The sequence below is a fragment of the Mobula hypostoma genome, chromosome 2 (genome assembly GCF_963921235.1).
Source record: "Mobula hypostoma chromosome 2, sMobHyp1.1, whole genome shotgun sequence".
NCBI lineage: Eukaryota > Metazoa > Chordata > Chondrichthyes > Myliobatiformes > Myliobatidae > Mobula > Mobula hypostoma.
The window spans coordinates 243,927,216-243,948,225 of record NC_086098.1 but is presented as its reverse complement, the minus strand read 5'-3'; the positions used below and the strand labels follow the sequence as shown (position 1 = coordinate 243,948,225).

Below are 21,010 nucleotides of genomic sequence, written 5' to 3'. Positions count from 1 at the left end.
TCTCTCATGGACATTGAGCCAGTCCAGTCTGTGCCTCTCATGGACAGGGTTCCTGCATTAATCCTAAACACAAGTCCAGAAGAAGATGGTGCCAGCAAGCAACGTTACCAAAGGTGATATCCTCAAGACAGGTCACGAAGAATATCCTTCCACTGTTTTTACATCTTTTTATTTCAGATATGGCTCTGCTACTGTTGGAGCCTGTAATCTACATCCTTGCAGTATGATTTTGGGCCGATTGAGCGCTTTGCTGTCCCAGAGAATGTTTCACAAGGTTGTGACCAAAGGGTGCGCTGCAGAGGCCAGGAAACCAGGAGATAAGGCGCGAGACCATGATTGACTCCATCTCTTGCCAACCTTGCTGATTAAAGCATCAAGGGAGACTGAGGACACCGAGGCAGGTGTGGAGGTGAGCGAGTGTCCAGCGCCGTCTACCAGCCTCTCGCTCGCTGCTGGAGAAGATGTCTGCGTATAGCAGGCTCTCCCTCTCGCTGCTCCCAAGGGAAGGTCCGCGCTCTCCCTCGATGCTGTCAGCGGATGGGGCTGGAGCAAGGTATAATCCATGCAGATTGTAGATTTGGGCTCTAATTCAGTTTTCATGATGCGTTCCAGTTTCTAGATCTAGTTCTGGATATTTTTTTGTTACTACTTTTTAGGCAATTTTTGAATCGGGGAGAGAGCCTGCAGATAATGAATAACTGAGCTGAACTGAACTGAAATATGCCTTTTGTGTTTATATTCTGTGGCTTGATCGTGTTTCTTTTCTTGCCGTTTGTGCATGGGGGGGAGGGGGGTTTAACGTTTTTCTTTGAATGGATTGGTTCTATAGTTCTTTGCTGCATGACTGTCTGTGGGGAAGCTGAACCTCAGGGTTGTACACTGCATTCACACCGATAATAAATGTACTTTGAACTTTGAAGATATTCTGCAGATGCTGGAAATCTTGGGCAAAACACACAAAATTCTGAGAGGAACTCAGCAGGTCTGGCAGCATCCATTGAGGGGAATTAACAACATTTCAGGCCAAAGTCCTCCATCAGGATTGGAAAGGAAGGGGGCAGGAGCCAGAATAAGGTGGTGATGGGGGGAGGGGAAAGAGTAGAAGCTGGCAGGCAATAGGTGAGATCTGGTGAGGGGGAAGGAACGAAGCTGGCAGGTGATAGGTGAGATCTGGTGAGGGGGAAGGAACGAAGCTGGCAGGTGATAGGTGAGATTTGGTGAGGGGAAAGGAACGAAGCTGGCAGGCAATAGGTGAGATCTGGTGAGGGGGAAGGAACGAAGCTGGCAGGTGATAGGTGGAAGAGGTAAAGGGCTGAAGAAGAAGGAACTTGATAGGAGAGGACAGTGGATCAAGGAGGAAAGGGAAGAAGGAGAGGTGCCAGAGTGGGGGAAAGGGTGAGAGGGGAATTAGAACGGGAAATCGAAAAAGAGGGAAGGTGAAGGGGCAACTTATTACCATAAGTTGGAGAAATCAATGTTCATGCCATCAAGTTGGAGGCTACAGAGCTGGAATATGAGGTGTTGCTCCTTCGACCTGAATATGGCCTCATCATGGCAGCAGAGGAGACAACGGACAGACATGTCAGATTGGGAATGGGAAATTGAACTTGAAGTGGCCACCAGCAGGTTCTGCTTTTTGTGGCAGATGGAGTGAAGGTGTTCTTTAGAAGATGCCCTCTGGTTTCCCTCCCCCTTCCCCATCTTCCATGGTCTATTATCCTCTGCTCTCAGATTCTTTCTTCTTCAGCCCTTTACCTCTTCCACCTGTCACCTCCCAGCTTCTCTCTTCACCCACCCAGCTTCCTTCCTCACCAGGTCTCACCTATCAACTACCAGCATGTACCCCGTCACCTCCCCCCAGCTTCTCATCCCCCGCTTCCTTTCCAGTCCTGATGAAATGTTAACTGTTTATTCCTCTCCATAAATTCTGCCCAACCCGCTGAGTTTCTCCAGCATTTTGAGTGTGTTGTTCATGCATTAATCCTCCCATTCTTATCAACTCCTCTCCCTGCCAGATTCATCCACCCATCTACACACTAGGAGCACACATGTGGTCAGGACATGGGAGGAAACCATAGCACCCAGAGGAATCCCAATCCCATGCAGTCCCAGGGAGAGAACATGCAGACTTCATAGAGAGAACCCCAGAGGTCAGGATTGAACCTGGGGTCTCTGGTGTTGTGGAATAGTGCCTCTACCCGCTGCGCTAGTAATAGGACTGGGACTCGAGCCCATTATCCGAGATCGTACATGGGCAGCATGGTAGCATAGGGGTTTGCACAGTGCTTTACAAAGCCACCGGTTACCAACCTGAGTTCAATTCCCACTGCTCCCTGCAAGGAATTTGCACCTTCTCCAGTTGCCCACATGGGTTTCTCCGGGTACTCAATTTTCCTTCCACATTCCAAAGAGCCGGTGAGCTGTGGGCACACTATGCTGGCGCTGGAAGCATGGTGACTCTTGCAGACTGCCCCCCGCATGCTCTTGATTCATTTTGGTTGTTGAAGCAAATGACACATTTCACTGTACGTTTCAATGTATATGTGATAAATAAAGCTAATCTTTCAGAAATCAATCCAGGGTTCTGTTGCTTTGGGCACCCATCCTTACCCCCGGCCTTGAGCAGGATCTACGATATTGGCATAGTTTTGTTGAAAGGCAAATGAGCTTCTCCCTGGTATCCTGGAAAAAGGGTGGTTCTTTACCCTTAGTTGGAAGGATTCTACGATGTCCTGAGGTAGCGAGTGAGAGTGTCATAGAGTAAAGAAACAGACCCTTCAGCCCAACTCATCCTTTGTTACCCAGCAAGCTCGTCCCATTGGCCTGCATTTGGCCCACAGCCCTCTCGACATCTCCTATCCTCATCAACAACTCCAGTTCCTTCACAGCCCCGGGCCACAAGGAGGCTGGGAACGTGGAACAACACACAAAGAACGTTGGAGGAACTGGGCAGGTCAGGCAGCCTCAGTGGAGGGGGATAAGCAGCTGATACCTTTGGGCTGAGATCCTTCATGAAGAATTTCACCACAGACTGGCCAAGGAATCCAACAGACCCAATATTCTAACTTTCCCCTTGGCATCACCCATGATAACTTTTGCTCTTCATTCCGATTACTTTCCAAAGGCAGACAGCTGCTCCTCACCCACCCAGAGTGACCATCAAGCCTGTCCCATGGCCAGCTTCCCCACCCTGGGCTCTTGGGGTGACCCCTCCCCCACTGCCCCAACAATACTATACGCCTGCAAACCACGAATACCTTCCTAACCGCCACCAAAGCCGTCATAGTCTGATACCAAATACTTGTACCAACCACAAATATGTTCACAGACCATAGAACACAACAGCATAGTTCAGGCCCTTCAGCCTACAATGTTGTGCCAACCTTTAAAGCTATTCTATAATCCATCTAACCCTTCCCTCCTACACAGCCCATAACCTCCATGTTTCTTACATCCATGTGACTATCTAAGAGGCTCTTCAATTTTCCTAATGTATCAGCCTCGGTAACCTGTGCATTCCAGGCACCTAAAGGATTTAAAAAGAGACTCTAAAAGAACAGATTACCTATCACTCTCTGCGCAAAAGAAAACCTCTGAGATCTCCTCAAAACTTGATTCTACTCGCCTTAAAAGGAAGTCCTCTAGTATTAACCATTGCCTCCCTAGGAAAGAGGCTGTCCACTCTATCTATGCCTGCTTATAATCTTTGTTCTTTACAACTTTACAACTCCTCCCTCGGAGGGTCATACACCCTGAGTCGATAGGCTGGTCCTGGACCTATTTCATAATTTACTAGCATAATCTACATATTACTATTTAACTATTTATGGTTCTATAACTATTTATTATTTATGGTGCAACTGTAACCAATTTCCCCCAGGATCAATAAAGTATGACTATGACTATGTTCACCTCTATCAAGTCACCTCTCATCCTCCTTTACTCCCAGCTTGCTCAATCAAGACATGCTCTCTTATCCAGGCAGCTTCCTGGTAGATCTCCTCTGCACCCTCTCTAAAACTTCCACATCCTTCCTATAATGAGGCGACCAGAGCTGAGCACAATGTCCTTTCCATCTCCTGAAATGCCAACTCTTTATTCATTTCTGACTGCTGAGTTCCTCCAGCATTTTGCATGTGTTGTTCTGGATTTCCAGCATCTGCGGAATGTCTTGCATTTACAATAACCCAAGAGTGGTCTAACCAGAGTTTTACAATACTGCAACACCACCTCAAGGCACTTGAACTCAATCCCCCGACTAATGAAGGCCAAAGCACCATTCTCCTTCTTAACCACCCTATCAACTTGCATGGCAACTCTGAGGGATCTGTGGATGTGGACCCCAAGATCCCTCCGTTTCTCCACAGCTGGATGATCGACCCAATTCTACAAGACAGGAACCCCGACCCAACCTCAGCGCTGGTCAGTGCTCTTAATATTGTGACAACAACGTAAAAGTAAATTGAATGAGCGGATAAACGACTGCTCCCTGCTGGTTGAGGGTCAAATGGAAAGGGTCGCCAAGATGCCTCTCCCCACCCCATGCTTTCCAACTTAATAAATTACGATTTAAAAATAAAATACTACAATTCTACAGAAAGTGGTGGGCACAGCCCAGTCCATCGCAGGCAAAGCCCTCTCACCATTGAGCACATTTACAAGGAGCACTGGCACAAGAAAACAGAATCTATCATCGAGGAAGGGTCATGAAGAAGGGTCTCGGCCTGATACGGTGACTGGTCATTTCCATGGATGCCGCCTGACCTACCAAGTTCCTCCAGCATTTGTAAATACGAGGAATTCTGCAGATGCTGGAAATTCAGGCAACAAACATCAAAGTTGCTGGTGAACGCAGCAGGCCAGGCAGCATCTCTAGGAAGAGGTACAGTCGACGTTTTGGGCCGAGATCCTTCGTCAGGACTAACTGAAAGAAGAGATAGTAAGAGATTTGAAAGTGGGAGGGGGAGGGGGAGATCCAAAATGATAGGAGAAGACAGGAGGGGGAGGGATGGAGCCAAGAGCTGGACAGGTGATTGGCAAAAGGGATATGAGAGGATCATGGGACAGGAGGCCCAGGGAGAAGGAAAAGGGGGAGGGGGGGAAAACCCAGAGGATGGGCAAGGGGTATAGTGAGAGGGACAGAGGGAGAAAAAGGAGAGAGAGAGAAAGAATGTGTGTATATAAATAAATAACGGATGGGGTACGAGGGGGAGGTGGGGCATTAACGGAAGTTAGAGAAGTCAATGTTCATGCCATCAGGTTGGAGGTTACCCAGACGGAATATAGGGTGTGATTCCTCCAACCTGAGTGTGACTTCATCTTTACAGTAGAGGAGGCCGTGGATAGACATATCAGAATGGGAATGAGATGTGGAATTAAAATGTGTGGCCACTGGGAGATCCTGCTTTTTCTGGTGGACAGAGCGTAGGTGTTCAGCAAAACGATCTCCCAGTCTGCGTCAGGTCTCACCAACATATAGAAGGCCACATCGGGAGCACCGGACGCAGTATATCACCCCCAGTCGACTCACAGGTGAAGTGTCGCCTCACCTGGAAGGACTGTCTGGGGCCCTGAATGGTGGTAAGGGAGGAAGTGTAAGGGCATGTGTAGCACTTGTTCCACTTACAGCATTCTGTGTGTTTTGCTTTGGAATTCCAGCATCTACAGAATCGCTCGTGTTTGTTCATCATAAAGGGCCTCCACCATTCAGGTGGTGCTCTTTGCTCACTTCTACCATTCAATAGGAGGTACAGGAGCCTTAGGCCCTGCCCCACCAGTTATTACCCTTCAACCATCAGGCTCCTGAACCGGTGTGGATAACTTCACTCACCCCAACACTGAACCGATTCCACAACCTAGAAACCCACTTTCAAGGGCTCTTTACAACTCAACGTTCTCAGTACTATTTATCATTTGTACATGTTGTCTTCTTTTACACACTGGATGTTTGCAAGTTTGTCTGTTTATGTCTAGTTTGCATAATGTATCTCCTTTTTTCCTTGTAAATGCCTGCAAGAAAATGATCTCAAGGTAGTATATGCCAACATCTACGAACTTTGCTAATAGATTTATTTTGAACTTTGAACTTATGGGGTAGCACAGTAATTAGCGCAATCGCTTTACAGCACCGGCTGTAAGATCAGGGTTCAATCCCCACACTGTCTGTAAGGGGTTTATACTTTTTCCCCCATGAACGTGTGTGTTTGCTCTGGGTAATCCAATTTTCTCCCACATTCCAAAGGCATACAGATGAGAGTTAGTGAGTTACGTTGACAACAAAAGTATGGCAATGCTTACGAGCTGTCCAGCACCATCATCGCTGATTTGATTTGATGCAAACAATGTATGTTTTGATGTATATGTGACAAATGAAGCAACTCTCCAATTCTGAAAATATTGATCACAGGGGTTCATGTGCACGTCTGAAGACGCACAGACTCTCAGATCAACATCTCCGCACTGTTTCCTCTGTACTGCTCTGGATTACATGCCCAGTGTCTCAAAGGGAATTAACAGCTCACTGGAGATTGCCCTGGGGCGTCCTTGTCTCAACAAACTTTCAAGCACCTTTTTAAGCAAAGGTGATCGTGATTTATCAAGCACAAACTGTATCTGGCACTGACCAATGGCTTCAAGTTACCCAAGACATCAAATTCACCTCCCCCTGTTCCTTCAGCACTGTTCGATCCCCGGCACAAATTGAATGAAATTACATTCAGTGCTTAGGAAGCAGAGAATAAGCCCTGGGCAATAACTTTAAAACCTTGTTATAGCTGGATTCATAACAGCAATTGGGAGAAAGAATGATAGAGATAGGATGGTTCTGAGGTTGTTGGAGTGAATTAATCTGTGGTTTGATAATTACACTTTTGTTTACTGAAGCGAGTGAAAGGGAGACTTATTTATATTGTTTCCATCAGAGATGCTACAAGATGTTGGACTCAGAAAACTACTGCGTTGCTTGGTTGGTATTGCTGGTCTGGCCAGCAAAAATCCCACGTTGAGCAAAGCCCTCACTGTGCAGTCAGAGCTCTCCCCACCATTTACAAGAAGCTTAACTTCACTCAACTCATCACTGAACTGATCCCACAACCTATAGACTCATTTTCAAGGACTCTGCAACTCATTTTCTCCGTATTATTTACCCATCTATTTACGTTTTTGTATTTGCTTAAGTTTGTCTTCTTTTGCACATTGGTTGTTTGTCAGACTTTGTGTGTAGTTTTTCATTGATTCTACTGTGTTTCTTTGTATCTACTGTGAATGCCCGCAAGAAAATGAATCTCAGGGTAATGTATGGCAACAAACATTCAGTGGCCATTTTGTTAGGTACGCCCGTCCACTTGCTCATTAATGCAAAGATCTAATCAACTAATCATGTGGCAGCAACTCAATGCATAAAAGCATGCCAACATGGTTCGATTGTTGTTCAGACCAAACATCAGAATGGAGAAGAAAAGTGATCTAAGTGACTTTGACCGTGGAGCCAGAGGGGGTGGCTAGGGGAGAATGGTCAGACTAGTTCAAGCTAACAGGAAGACAACAGTAACTCAAATGACCATGAAAATCTCTGAACACACAACATACTGAATTTGAAGTGGCTGGGCTACAGCAGAAAGCCACAAACCTACAGTCAATGGCCACTTTATTAGGTACAGGAGGTACCTCACAACATGGTCACTGAGTGGAAAGACAAATAAGGTTGGTTTACGACCCTTGGAGATTGTAGGCTGATAACTCTTAACGTAATCACTCCCCTCTCTCTTTTATCACCATCCATTTCTTTCTTTCCCATTATGGTGGCCCTCACACTTCCTTCCTTTTGTCCTCCCCACCCTGATCACCTGTCCATCAGCTCCCTCCGGTTTCCTCACCTCCTGGCCCAGGGGAAAGGTTGAGCGAGCTGGGGTTTTTCTCTTTGGAGTGAAGGTGGATGATGGGTGACTTGATAGAGGTTAAAGGTGATAAGAGGCATAAATAGAGTGGACAGCCAGAGACTTTTTCCCAGAGCAGAAGTGAGAGGGCATAATTCTAGGAAAGGATAAGGTGGATGCCAGAGGTTTCTTTTACTCAAGGCGTGGTAACTGCACGGAACGTACACTGTGAATGGTGGTAAGGCACATGCATTGGGGACATTGACAAGACTCTTAGATAGGCAGATGGATTAAATAAAAATGGAGGAGAGAAGGGTTGGATTGATCTTAGGGTAGGCTAAAAGGTTGGAACAAAATCGTAGGCCGAAAGGCTTGTACTGTGCTGTAGTGTTCCATGTTTGCTTACTCCACTGTCCTCCCCTATCAGATCTCTTCCATCTATCACCTCCCATATTCTCACATTATCCAGCGCACCGCCCTCCACCTTCACCCCCACCTGGTCTCACCTATCACCTGTCAGATTCTCACATCATCCAGCTCCCCCCTCCGCCCACCTTCACCCCCACCTGGTCTCACCTGTCACCTGTCAGATTCTGACATCATCCAGCCTCCCCCTCTCCACCTTCACCCCCACCTGGTCACACCTATCACCTGTCAGATTCTCACATCATCCAACTCCCCCTCTCCACCTTCACCCGCACCTGGTCACACCTATCACCTGTCAGATTCTCACATCATCCAGCTCCCCCCTCCACCCACCTTCACCCTCACCTGGTCTCACCTATCACCTGTCAGATTCTCACATCATCCAACCTCCCTTCTCCACCCCCTCCACCTTCACCCTCACCTGGTCTCACCTATCACCCGTCAGATTCTCACATCATCCAACTTCCCACTTCTCCACCCACCTTCACCCTCACCTGGTCTCACCTATCACCCGTCAGATTCTCACATCATCCAGCCTCCCCCCCTCCACCCACCCACCGTCACCCCCACCTGGTCTGACCTATCACCTGTCAGATTCTCACATCATCCAGCCTCCCCCTCTCCACCTTCACCCCCACCTGGTCTGACCTATCACCTGTCAGATTCTCACATCATCCAGCCTCCCCCTCTCCACCTTCACCCCCACCTGGTCTGACCTATCACCTGTCAGATTCTGACATCATCCAGCTCCCCCCTCCACCCACCTTCACCCTCACCTGGTCTCACCTATCACCTGTCAGATTCTCACATCATCCAGCCTCCCCCTCTCCACCTTCACCCCCACCTGGTCTGACCTATCACCTGTCAGATTCTGACATCATCCAACTCCCCCCTCCACCCACATTCACCCTCACCTGGTCTCACCTATCACCTGTCAGATTCTCACATCATCCAGCCTCCCCCCCTCCACCCACCCACCGTCACCCCCACCTGGTCTGACCTATCACCTGTCAGATTCTGACATCATCCAGCTCCCCCCTCCACACACCTTCACCCTCACCTGGTCTCACCTATCACCTGTCAGATTCTCACATCATCCAGCTCCCCCCTCCACCCACCTTCACCCTCACCTGGTCTCACCTATCACCTGTCAGATTCTCACATCATCCAGCTCCCCCTCTCCACCCACCCACCTGGTCTCACCCATCACCTGCCAAGTTGGACTCCTCCCCTCCCCCACATTCTGCCCCCCTCTTTTCCAGTCCTGATAAAGGATCTTGGCCCAACGCATCGGCAGTTTATTCCCCGAACGGCTGAGCTCCCCTAGCGTTGTGTGTGTGCTGACAAGGAACAGCATGCCATTTTTTGACACTTTAAACAGTGCAAGGGCTGAGGGATCATGGTCCCAACATGGAAGCCTAAAATGACGGAACGCTCTTGGAGGTGGAGGGGTCCAGAGCGAAGGGGGGAGGAGTCAGGGGATCTTCACCAGAGGTGAGAGGCAGCGTGCTGGGATTTTACCATCAGCACCGCTCTACAAGCTGAGAAAACTGACTGAAATGTTGGAGTGGGTGGAACAACTGCAGTCCCCATTTGATCAATAACCATTTCCGCCAGGAATATTAATTTGTCCAACCAACCACGTTTCACATCCAGCGTTCCAATGTGGAGATCTAATTGGATTTGCGGCAATGGGCAATCAGGGAAATAGCTGTAATGGATTCTGCCTTACCTTCATTTATTACATGTACACTGAAACATCAAAACATACAGTGAAATCATTGTTCATACCAATCATCAAAGCACTGTAGTAATTTTAATGTATTGCACTGTACTGCTGCCGGTAAAAAAAACACACATTTCATGACATATGTGAGTGATGATAAACCTGGTTCTGTTATGGGTCTCTGTTGTGGACTGATCATGCTTGGCAAAATGGGAATGGAGAGTAGAGAGAGTGGGAAGATCAATAATGATCAATATGCCAATTGCAATGATCATTAAACCAATTGTTTGGAATCAGATGACCTTGCCTGGTGTCTCAGGGTTGAGTGGTCTGCACCCGACCCCGGCACTCCTTCTCTGCCACCTGTCCCACACCCCTTCCCCAGCGCTCGACCACCGCCATTCCCAACATCCTTCGCTCCTGCCAGATTTACAAACTCACTCTCCGCTCCACATTGATGAATACAGTACTGTGCAAAAGTCTTAGGCACCGTATTTGTCAGTTTGTAAATCTGGCGGAAGCAAAGGATGCTGGGAATGGCCACGGTCAAAGTAGCACCAACATAGTATACCCACAATGTAAGAACCCTAACCCAGAGGTCTCTGGAATGTGGGGCAAAACCAAAGTACTGCGAGGAAACCCATGTGGTCATTGGAAGACTGTATTAACTCCTTACAGACAGTGGTGGGAATTAAACACCAAATGGTGATTGCTGGCCCTATAGGTCATGCTGTTTTTGCACACTGCTGGATTATGGACTCCTAGTGCAGTCCTATTTACAGCAGTGCAGCAGTTAGAGCCAAAGTCCCAAAACACCAGGGACCTTGGGTTCAATCCCAACCTCCGCTGCTCTCTAAGCAGAGTATGTACGTTCTCTCTTTGTAACTGCCTGGGTTTCCCGGTTTCCTTCCAAACATGACCTCTCACATGCAAGCTGGAAGGTTAAACAGCTCTAACTATGTAGTTGGTTGATAGAGTCCGTGAAGGTACAGGGAAGGGAGTTTATGGGAAACAAGACGGTTTATTGTCATTCTTCAATACACACGTGTAAAGGAGAACAAAACGATTGTTACTCTGGAACCGATGCAATTTAGGAAGCCGAAAGGTCTGAAGGTAGATAAGTTACCTGGACCAGAAGGTCTGCACCCAAATGTTCTGAAACGGGTAGCTGAAAAGAGTATCGAGGCATTACTAATAGTCCTTCAAGAATCACTAGATTCCGGAATGGCTCCGGAGGACTGAAAAATTGCAAATGTCATCCTACTGCTTAAGAAAGGAGGGACACAGAAGAAGGGAAATTATAGACTGACCTCAGTGGTTGTAAAGATGTTGGAGTCCACTATTAAGGATAAGCTTTCCAGGGACATAGGGGCACATGATAAAACAGGCCAAAGTCAGCATGATTTCCTTCAAGGGAAATCTTACCTGACAAGTCTCTGACACATGCAGGATTTTGCACTTCAGTAGGACCAACCAGGGTAGGTCTTACAAAAGTGAATGTTGGGGCACTGAGGAGTGTGGTACAACAATGGATCTGGGAATACAGGCCCATACTTCATTAAAGATGGTGTCACAGGTAGACAGGGTTATAAAGAAAGCTTTTGTCACATTGGCCTTCATAAGTCAAAGAATGGAGATCAGGAGATGGGATGTTATGTTGAAGTTGCATAAGATGTGGGTGAAGTTTAATTTGAAATATTGGGTGCAATTTTGGTCACCTACCTATGGGAAAGATGTAAACACATTTGAAAGAGTGCAGAGAAAATTTCCCAAGATATTGCTGGGTCTGGAGGACCTGAGTTATAAGGAAAGATTAAATAGGTTAGGACTGTGTGCTTTAGAACGTAGAAGCTTGAGAGGAGAGTTGATAGAGGAATACAAAATTATGAGGGGTATAGATAGGGTAAATGTAAGCAGGCTTTTTGAGTTTGGGTGGGACTACAACCCGAGGTTGTGGCTAAGGGGTGAAAGGTGAAAAGTTTAAGGGGAACAAGAGGGGAAACTTCTTCACCCAGAGGGTCATGAGAGTGTGGAATGAGCTGCCAGCACAAGTGGTGCATGCAAGCTTAATTTCAACAATTAAGAGAAGTTTGGCGAGGTAGTAGGGATATGGAGGGCTATGGTCCTGGTGCAGGTGCAGGTCGATGGGAGTTTAAATGGTTTGGCATGGGCTAGATGGGCCGAAAGGCCTGTTTCTGTGCTGTACTTCTCTATAAATCTGTTAGAATTCTTTCAGGAAATAACAGGCAGGATAGACAAAGAAGAGTCAGTGGATGTTGTTTACTTGGATTTTCAGAAGGCCTCTCACAAGGTGCCACACATGAAGCTGCCTAACAAGATAAGAGCCCTTGGAATTGCAGGAAAGGTACTAGCATGGATAGAAGATTGACTGACTGGCAGGAGGCAAAGAGTGGGAATAAAGGGACATATTCTGGTTGACTGCCAGTGACTAGTGGTGTGCTGTAGGGGTTGGTGTTGGGACCACTTCTTTTCACATTGTACGCTAATGATTTGGATAATAAAATTGATGGCTTTGTGCCAAAATTGCAGATGATATAACGATAGGTCAAGAGGCAGGTAGTGTTGAGGAAACAAGAGACTTTTCAGAAGGACTTAGACAGATTGGGAGAATGGGCAAAGAAGTGGCAGATGGAATACAATGCAGGGAAGTGTGTGGTCACGCACTTTGGTAGAAGGAATAAAGCCACGGACAATTTTCTAAATGAGGAGAAAATTTTAAAATCCAAGGTACAAAGGGGCTTGGGAACCCTTGCGCAAAATTCCCTAATGGTTAACTTGTAGGACGAGTCGGTAGTGAGGAAAGCAAATGAAATGTTAGCATTCGTTTTGAGAGGATTAGAATATAAAAGCGATGATGCAACCCTGAGCCTTTATAAAGTGCTGGTGAGGCCTCGTTTGGAGTACTGTGAGCAGTTCTGGATCCCTTATCTACGAAGGAATGCGATGACATTGGAGAATGTTCAAAGGAGGTTCACGAAAATGATTCTGGGATTGAAAGGCTTTATCATATGAGGAGTGTTTGATGGCTGTGGGTTTGTACTCACTGGAGAATGGGGGGGGGGAATCTCATTCAATGTTGAAAGGCCTTGATGGAGTGGACATGGAGAGGATGTTTCCTATGGTGGGGAAGTCTAGAACCAGAGGACACAGACTCAGAATAGAGGGATGTCCTTTTAGAATGGAGATGAGGAGGAATTTCTTTAGCCAGAGAGTGGTGAATCTGCAGAATTTGTTGCCACAGGCAGCTGTGGAGGCCAAGGCGTTAGGTATATTAAATAGATGCTTAATTATTTAGGGTCTGAAGGCAGGAGATTGGGGCTGAGGGAAAATGGATCAGCCATGATGAAATGGCAGTACAGACTCGATGGGCCAAATGGCCTAATTCTGCTCCAATATCTTATGGTGCTTCTCTGCCACCTGTCCCACACCCTTCCCACAGTGCTCCACCCTTGCCATTCCCAACATCCTTTGCTCCTGCCAGATTTGCAAACTCGCGCTCCACTCCACATTGACAAATACAGAACTGTGCAAAAGTCTTAGGCCTCCCTAGCTATATACATGCACCTAAGACTTATGCATGGTACTGTATATGTCCTTGATGGCAGGTATATAAGAACATAAGAAATGGGAGCAGGAGTTGGCCATCTGGCACATCGAGCCTGCTCCGCCATTCAATAAGATCATGGCTGATCTGGCCATGGACTCATCTCCACCTACCTGCCCTCAATTCCCCCACCGTGCAAAAATCTATTCCACCCTGTCTTAAATATATTTACTGAGGTAGCCTCCACTGCTTCATTGGGCAGAGAATTCCACAGATTCACTATCCTCTGGGAAAAGCAGTTCCTCCTCATCTCCATCCTAAGTCTAGTCCCCCGAATCTTGAGGCTATGTCCCCTGGTTCTAGCCTCACCTATCAGTGGAAACAACTTTCCTGCTTCTATCTTATCCTTCACTTTCATAATTTTATATGTTTCCACGAGATCTCCTCTCATCCTTTTTGAATTCCGGGTAGGCTGGTGCCAGTGACGCGTTGGGCAGTTTCCATAGCGCAGTGATGCAGAATGTTAGGATGGTCTCCACGGCGCAGACTGAGCATTGATGCGGATAGACCAGCTCTCTTCGGTCTCCTCAGACAGTAGAGGTGTTGGTGTGCTTTTTTTGACTGTGGAAGATGTGTTCTGGGGTCATGAGAGGTTGTGCGAAATGTGCACTCCCAGGAGTTTGAAACTGCATAGGGGTTGCTGAAATGTGGAGAATGAAATGGGACTCTCGCTGGAGATGTGTCCATGCGTGCCACAGACTGGGCTGCAAGATGTCATGCTAGCTGCAACGTTACTGTCAGGGCCCTGTATTTATTTTCTGTCTGCCTGTATTATATTTTGTGTTGCGTGTTTTTGTTAAGGGTTACGGTAGTTTGTCCCGTGGGTTTGGGTGTGGTAGAAGTAAATGATTGTAGTCACGTATTCACGCTGACTGTTACTTTAGTTCGGAAGAAACTGAGTAGGGAATGGATTTTTTGTTGACTGCCGATTTTGCTGTTGCTACACTAGTTTTGTTAGTCTTTATTGCTATTTTTGATCTCTTTGTCATTCATATTTGCTGGTTTCGTAATGATCAAATATACTTTTTTAAAACTTGAAACTGGTTATTTAAAAACACGTCACACAGCGTCAATCCCCTCACTTAGCTGTTTTGGGTTAGGCCACTTCAGCTACTCTTCCCCGCCACTTTAAGTGGCGGCAGAATCCGATTCCGCACTCCCCCCTCCCCGTTCCACCAACAGCGCGCCCTCCCCCCTCCCCAGACAGGGGGATCCCTCACCTCTCGCAGACACGCACGGTCCAGGCCGCAATGATCCACAGCGAGATGCTGAACACCAGCAGCACGGTGCCGGGGCAGATGGTCATGAGGGTCTTCATGACGAAGCGGGTGTTGAAGTTGATCTTGTTGAGGGCGCCGATGCTGCGTGAGGAGGCGTCCGTGAAGAGCTTGCTGTGCAGGAGCATAACCCGGGCAATGAGGTAGAGGCGGAGGAACATGGGGATGGAGAGGATGATGTCCACGTCGGCCCAGGTCTCTGACATGGTATAGCTGAAGGCCAGGCGCGCCTTCCAATGGAACATGTAGCGGCCGGGCACCGGATGGATGGCACACACCACCATCTCCAGGCTGATGAGGAAAATCCGCTCGTACGTCATGGCGATCCTCCAGTCGTCAGCTCCATTGTCTATCATGAAGAGCTGAAAGAGAGGAGACACGGTCACAGAACAACACCATGAATGGCGGACAGAAGGACCCTCAGGTGCACGATTATCACGCCTGAAAGCGGACAGGGCGGAAAAGAAGGTGCATGGCACGCTTGTCTTCATCGATCGGGGCATTGATTACAAGACCGTAAGACAGAGGGGCTGAATTTTAGGCTATTCAGCCCATCGAATCATGGCTGATTTAGGTTTCCTCTCAACCCCGTTCTCCTGCCTTCTCCCTTTGACGCTCTTACTAATCAACTCCCTGTAATACCCAGTACCCAGTAATCTGGCCTCCAAAGCCATTTGTGGGGGAAAAAAATCCACAAAGATCACCTCACTCTGGCTAAAGAAATTCCACCCTATCTGTGTTCTTCTATTCTGAGGCTGTGCCCCGGGTCCGATTCTCCCCCACGTCCTCTCCGTGTCCACTCTATGCAGAACTTCCAAAATTCACTACGTTTCAATGGGATTCCTCCCCCCACAGGTATTCTAAACTCCAGAATCAGAATCAGGTTTAATATCACCAGCATTTCTGAGGATATTTGTAAACTTTACTTTAGCAGTACAATGAAATACATGATAAATAAATATAGTGAAAGAACAGTTACATTAAGTATATATGCCTATTAATATATATGTTATTAGGTGTGTTGGTGCGTGGCCAAGTGGTTAAGGCATTCACCTAGTGATTTGAAGGTCACTAGTTCGAGCCTTGGCTGAGGTAGTGTGTTGTGTCCTTGAGCAAGGCACTTAACCACTCTGCGACGACACTGGTGCCAAGCTGTATGGGTACTAATGCCCTTCCCTTGGACAACATCGGTGGCGTGGAGAGGGGAGACTTGCAGCATGGGCAACTGCCAGTCTTCCATACAACTTTGCCCTGCACCCTGGAAACCTTCCAAGGCGCAAATCCATGGTCTCACGAGACTAACGGATGCCTATATATATATCTATTAAATAGTTAAGTTAAAAAAATAGAACAAAATTACAGAAGTAAGAATGTAATGAGGAGGTGTTGATGGGTTCATTGTCCATTCAGAAATCAGATGGCAGAGGGGAAGAAGCTGTTCGTAAATCATCGGGTGTGAGCCTTCAGGCTTCTGTACCTCCTTCCCAATGGTAACAGTGAGAAGAGGGCATGTCCTGGGTGGTGGGGATCCCTAATGATAGACACCGCCTTCCTCAGGCACCGCTCCTTGAAGATGAATTGGATACTACAGCAATTACAGGCACTGAACCACCAGATGCTGCTTGTTGGTTAACCCTTTCACTCCCGGAATCATCCTCGTAAACCTCCTCTGGACCCTCTCGAAATGCCAGCACATCCTTTCTTAGTTACGGGGTCCCAGATTTGGGAAGGAGATCCCATTGCGAGGAGTAATACATTAATTGAGCTGAGCTTGGAGACTTCACACAGTTCTAGTCACCCCCGTACAGGAAGGATGCGGAGACGTTGCAGTGAGCATCGGAGAGGCTCACCGGGACGCTGCCTGGACCAGGGGCTGTGTGATCTACGAGGAGAGGTTTGATAGACTTGGGTTTGTTTTCTCTGGAGCACCGGAGGCTGAGGGGAGATCGGATCGAGGTTTACAAGATTATGAGAGGCATAGATAAGAGTAGACAGCCAGTATAACCTCGGTGTTAGGCTGCTGCATCTAGAGTATTGCATTCAATTCTAGTCATCCCATTGGAGGAAGGATGTGGAGGGTTTGGAAAGGCAGCAAGAGAGGTTCACCAGGATGCTGCCTGGATTAGAGAGCACAAACTCTGAGGAGAGTTTGGACAAACTTGAAGAATCAGAAGCTGAGGAGCAGTCTGTTAGAACTTTATAAAATTATCCGAGGCCTACATAGGAGTGACAGCATCTTTTCCCCAGGGTGCCAAACCTAGAGGGCATAAGTTAAAGATGAGAGGGGGAAAGTTTAAAGGAGACTTACATGAAAAGTTTTTTTTAGATGGAGAGCGTGCTGGGTGCCTGTAACGTGCCAGGGGAGGTGGTGGAAACGGAGATAATAGTGACATTTCAGAGGTTTATGTACAGATACGTGAAGAGGCAAGGAGTTTGACAAGAATTGGTACGTCACCAAAATCACACCCAATTTTCTACCGATGTACCACAGAGAGCATTCTGACTGGCGGCAATGCTGACTGGCATGGAGGGCCCACTGCACAGGGAATCAGCTGTAGAAAGTTGCAAAGCTCCATCACGGGGCACCAGCCTCCCCAGCACCCAGAACACTTTCAAAGGGCAATGCCTCAAATGGTAGTCCCTCACCCGGGACAGGCCCACTTCCCATCGCTACCATCAGGGAGGAGGCACAGGAGCCTGACGACACACACTACACTCAGCAATTCAGGAACAGCTTCTTCCCCTCCGCCATCAGATTTCTGAATGGACATTGAACACTACCTCACTATTTTTGCTGTCTTTTATGCGTTACTTACTTAACTTATATATATATATATATATATATATCTTATTGTAATTTATCATTCTTATTATGTATTGCAATGTACTGCTGCCACAAAACAATAAATTTCATGACATATGCTGGAGATATTAAACCAGATTAGCAGGAGACAGACCATGGGTGAGGAGATGGGATTTGTTAGACAAGCAATTACAACGATGTATTCCCAATAACTTTGTATCAATATTATGCTATGTTTATTATTATGAAACTAATAAAAAGATTGAAAAAGAAAGGGATTTGTTAGACAGGCATTATTGCTCATTTCTGGTTGCCTGATTATAGGAAGGATGTAGAAGGTTTAAAAACAGTGCAAAGGATATTTACCATAGAATTCTGCCTGGATTAGAGAGCATATCTTATTAGGAAAGTTCTGAATGAGCTAGGGTTTTCTTTTTGGAGCAACAGGCGATGAGGGACTTCATAGAGGTGTATAAGATCATAGAGACAAAGGCTGAGGTAACAGCCAATACCTTTATCCTAAGACGGCAACGGCTGATAGCAGAGGACGTCTGTTTTAGGTGTGTAGAGCAAAGTTTAGGGGAGATGTTGGAGGTAGTTTTTTTTATATACAGAGAATGGTGGGTGTGTGGAACATACTGCCAGACATGGTAATGGATGCTGATACATTAGGGACACTTAAAGATTCGTGGATATGCACAGGGACGGGGGGAGTTATGGGCTCCTCCTCTCCATCCGCAAAAAGCAGAATTTCCCAGCGCCCAACTATTTTAATTCCTTTCCCCATTCCAACTTCTCTTTTGCCATGATGAGGCCACCCTCGGGGTGGAGGAGCAACAGCTCATGGATAGCCTCCAACCTTCTGGCGTGAGCATCAACTTCTTGTTTCAGACACCAACAGAATCAACAAACTCATTCGTGAGGCCAGTGATGTTGTGGGGATGGAAGTGGACTCTCTGACGGTGGTGTCTGAAAAGAGGATGTTGTCCAAGTTGCATGCCATCTTGGACAATGTCTCCCATCCACTACATAATGTACTGTTTGGGCACAGGAGTACATTCAGCCAGAGACTCATTCCACCGAGATGCAACACTGAGCGTCATAGGAAGTCATTCCTGCCTGTGGCCATCAAACTTTACAACTCCTCCCTTGGAGGGTCACACACCCTGAGCCAATAGGCTGGTCCTGGACTTATTTCCTGGCATAATTTACAAATTACTATGTAACTATTTATGATTATGGTGCAACTGTAATGAAAACCAATTTCCCCCGGGATCAATAAAGTATGACTATGACTAAAAAAAAATCCCTTTCCCCTTCCCTATTTTTTCATTCCCCACTCTGGCCCTTACCTCTTCTCCTCACCTGCTTAACTCCTCCTCCCTGGTGCCCCTCATCCTTCCCTTTCTCCCATTGTCTTCTCTCCTCTCCTACCACATTCCTTCTTCTCCAGCCCCTGACCTTAACCACCCAACTGGCTTCACCCGGCTCCTCCTAGCCACCTTCCTTCCCTTCTCCCCTCCAGGATGTTCCATGTGAAATCAAAATGAAACCAGCAGATGCTGAAACAAGAAACAGGGAAGAGAGAATGGCTGGGGTCTTCCATTGTGCTGGCCCTGCTTTACCGAGGCAGTGAGAAGTATGGACGGCGTCCATGGAAGGGAGGCTGGTCCACAGCTCTCCACAGTTTCTTGTAACTAGTGGCAGAGCAGTAACTGTACCAAGCTGTGATGCATCTGGATAGGATGCTTTCTGTGGTGAATCAAATTGTAATCAGTTCATTATCGTCTCACTCCCTGTCAACTCTTACCAATTATTTTTTATCAGTGCAACATTGGAAACATTCTGTCTGGATACATTATGGCTTGGTATGGCAATTTCTCAGCCCATGACCTGATGAAACTACAGAGATTTGCCGACACACGGAAACCAGCCTCCTCTCCGTGGACTCTGTCTGCACTTCTCACTGCCTCAGTAAGGCAGATAACAGAATCAAAGACCCCTCCCATTCCAGACAATCTCTCTTCTCCGCTCTCCCATCAGGCAGAAGATACAAAAGCTCGAAGGCACATCCCACCACGCTCAAAGACAGCTTCTGCCCCAGTGTTATCAGACTCTTGTGCAATAAAATAGACTCTTGGCCTCACAATCTACCTCACTATGATCTTGCACCTTACTGTTTACCTACACTATATCTTTTTATGTAGCTGTTACTCTTCATTTTGCATTGCTATTGGTCTACCTTATTCCAGCTCAATGCACTGTGTAATGATCTGATCTGTATGAACAAAATGCAAGACAAGTTTTTCACTGTATCTCACACATTCGACAATAATAAACCAATCCCAGTCCAATTCCTGACAACGCAGAGGCTGGTATCGAACCTGCGATGCAGGACGTGCAGGGCAGCTGTACCCACGTGCTACACTATTGGCGAGGAGGGAACCCAACATCTTTGGAGTGTGGGAGGACTGTTACAGGGAGCACAAACTCCTTATAGGACAGCAGTGGGAGGAAAGCGATGTCCTTGGAAATTGGGAGGAAACCAGAGCACCCGGAGGAAACCCACACGGTTACAGGGAGAACTTACAAACTCCTTATAGGACAGCAATGGGAATTGAACCCGATTACGGGTGCTGTAAGGCGTTATGCTCACTGCTTTGCTGCCCTCTACCTCGGGCAGCTCGATCCACAGACCCACCACCCTGAAGTGTGACAAACCTACCCCTCAGGACACCTTCTCACCTTAAACCTGTGCCTCTAACCACTCTCTAAACTGCAGCTACTGGAGGGGGTGTTGGTTGCTGGGATACAGATAAGTAGATTTCCAAAATCCAGAACTGAATGTTGCTGGGAATGTAATTTTAAGGCTTTTAATGCTTAAGAGGCAGAGATCCTGACATGGTAAGGATGTTGGCATTAGGAGCTGACGTCAGGTCCTCAAGGAATTGCAGTCACGGTTTCAGAAAGATAAGAGATGTGGCACGAGATCTCCAAGCTGGAAGTCTGTGTGAACCAGACAGGCCAGAGTCTGCGGCCTTCACTACTGCTGGGCAAGAGGCAAGCCAAAGAAAACACAGCGAGAGCCCAAGGGGAAGGAACCCGAGATCAAATGGAAGAGTGTGTGGGGTCAGTAACAGGGAGGCGGGAAGAATAAGATGTTTTGGGGAGAACAAGATGTTTGCAGAGAGTAAGAGAGAGAGAGAGAATGAGAGAGAGGTAGTCAGACAGACACACAGAAAAAGAGAGGAGAGATAGGGAGAAAGAGAGAGAAAGGAG

The 21,010-nt window shown here is 47.2% G+C and overlaps 1 protein-coding gene across 4 annotated transcripts in view; it reads right to left on the bottom strand.

Moving 5' to 3' along the window:
• The window catches only part of LOC134343040 (small conductance calcium-activated potassium channel protein 3-like), a 149,862-nt gene that overhangs the window by 74,191 nt on the left and 54,661 nt on the right, over window positions 1-21,010 (bottom strand). For all 4 annotated transcript variants that reach the window (XM_063041869.1, XM_063041870.1, XM_063041867.1 and 1 more), the window contains exon 3: window positions 14,872-15,290. In XM_063041869.1, coding sequence (XP_062897939.1) covers window positions 14,872-15,290 — 419 coding nt within the window. The remainder of the gene's footprint in view (window positions 1-14,871; window positions 15,291-21,010) is intronic.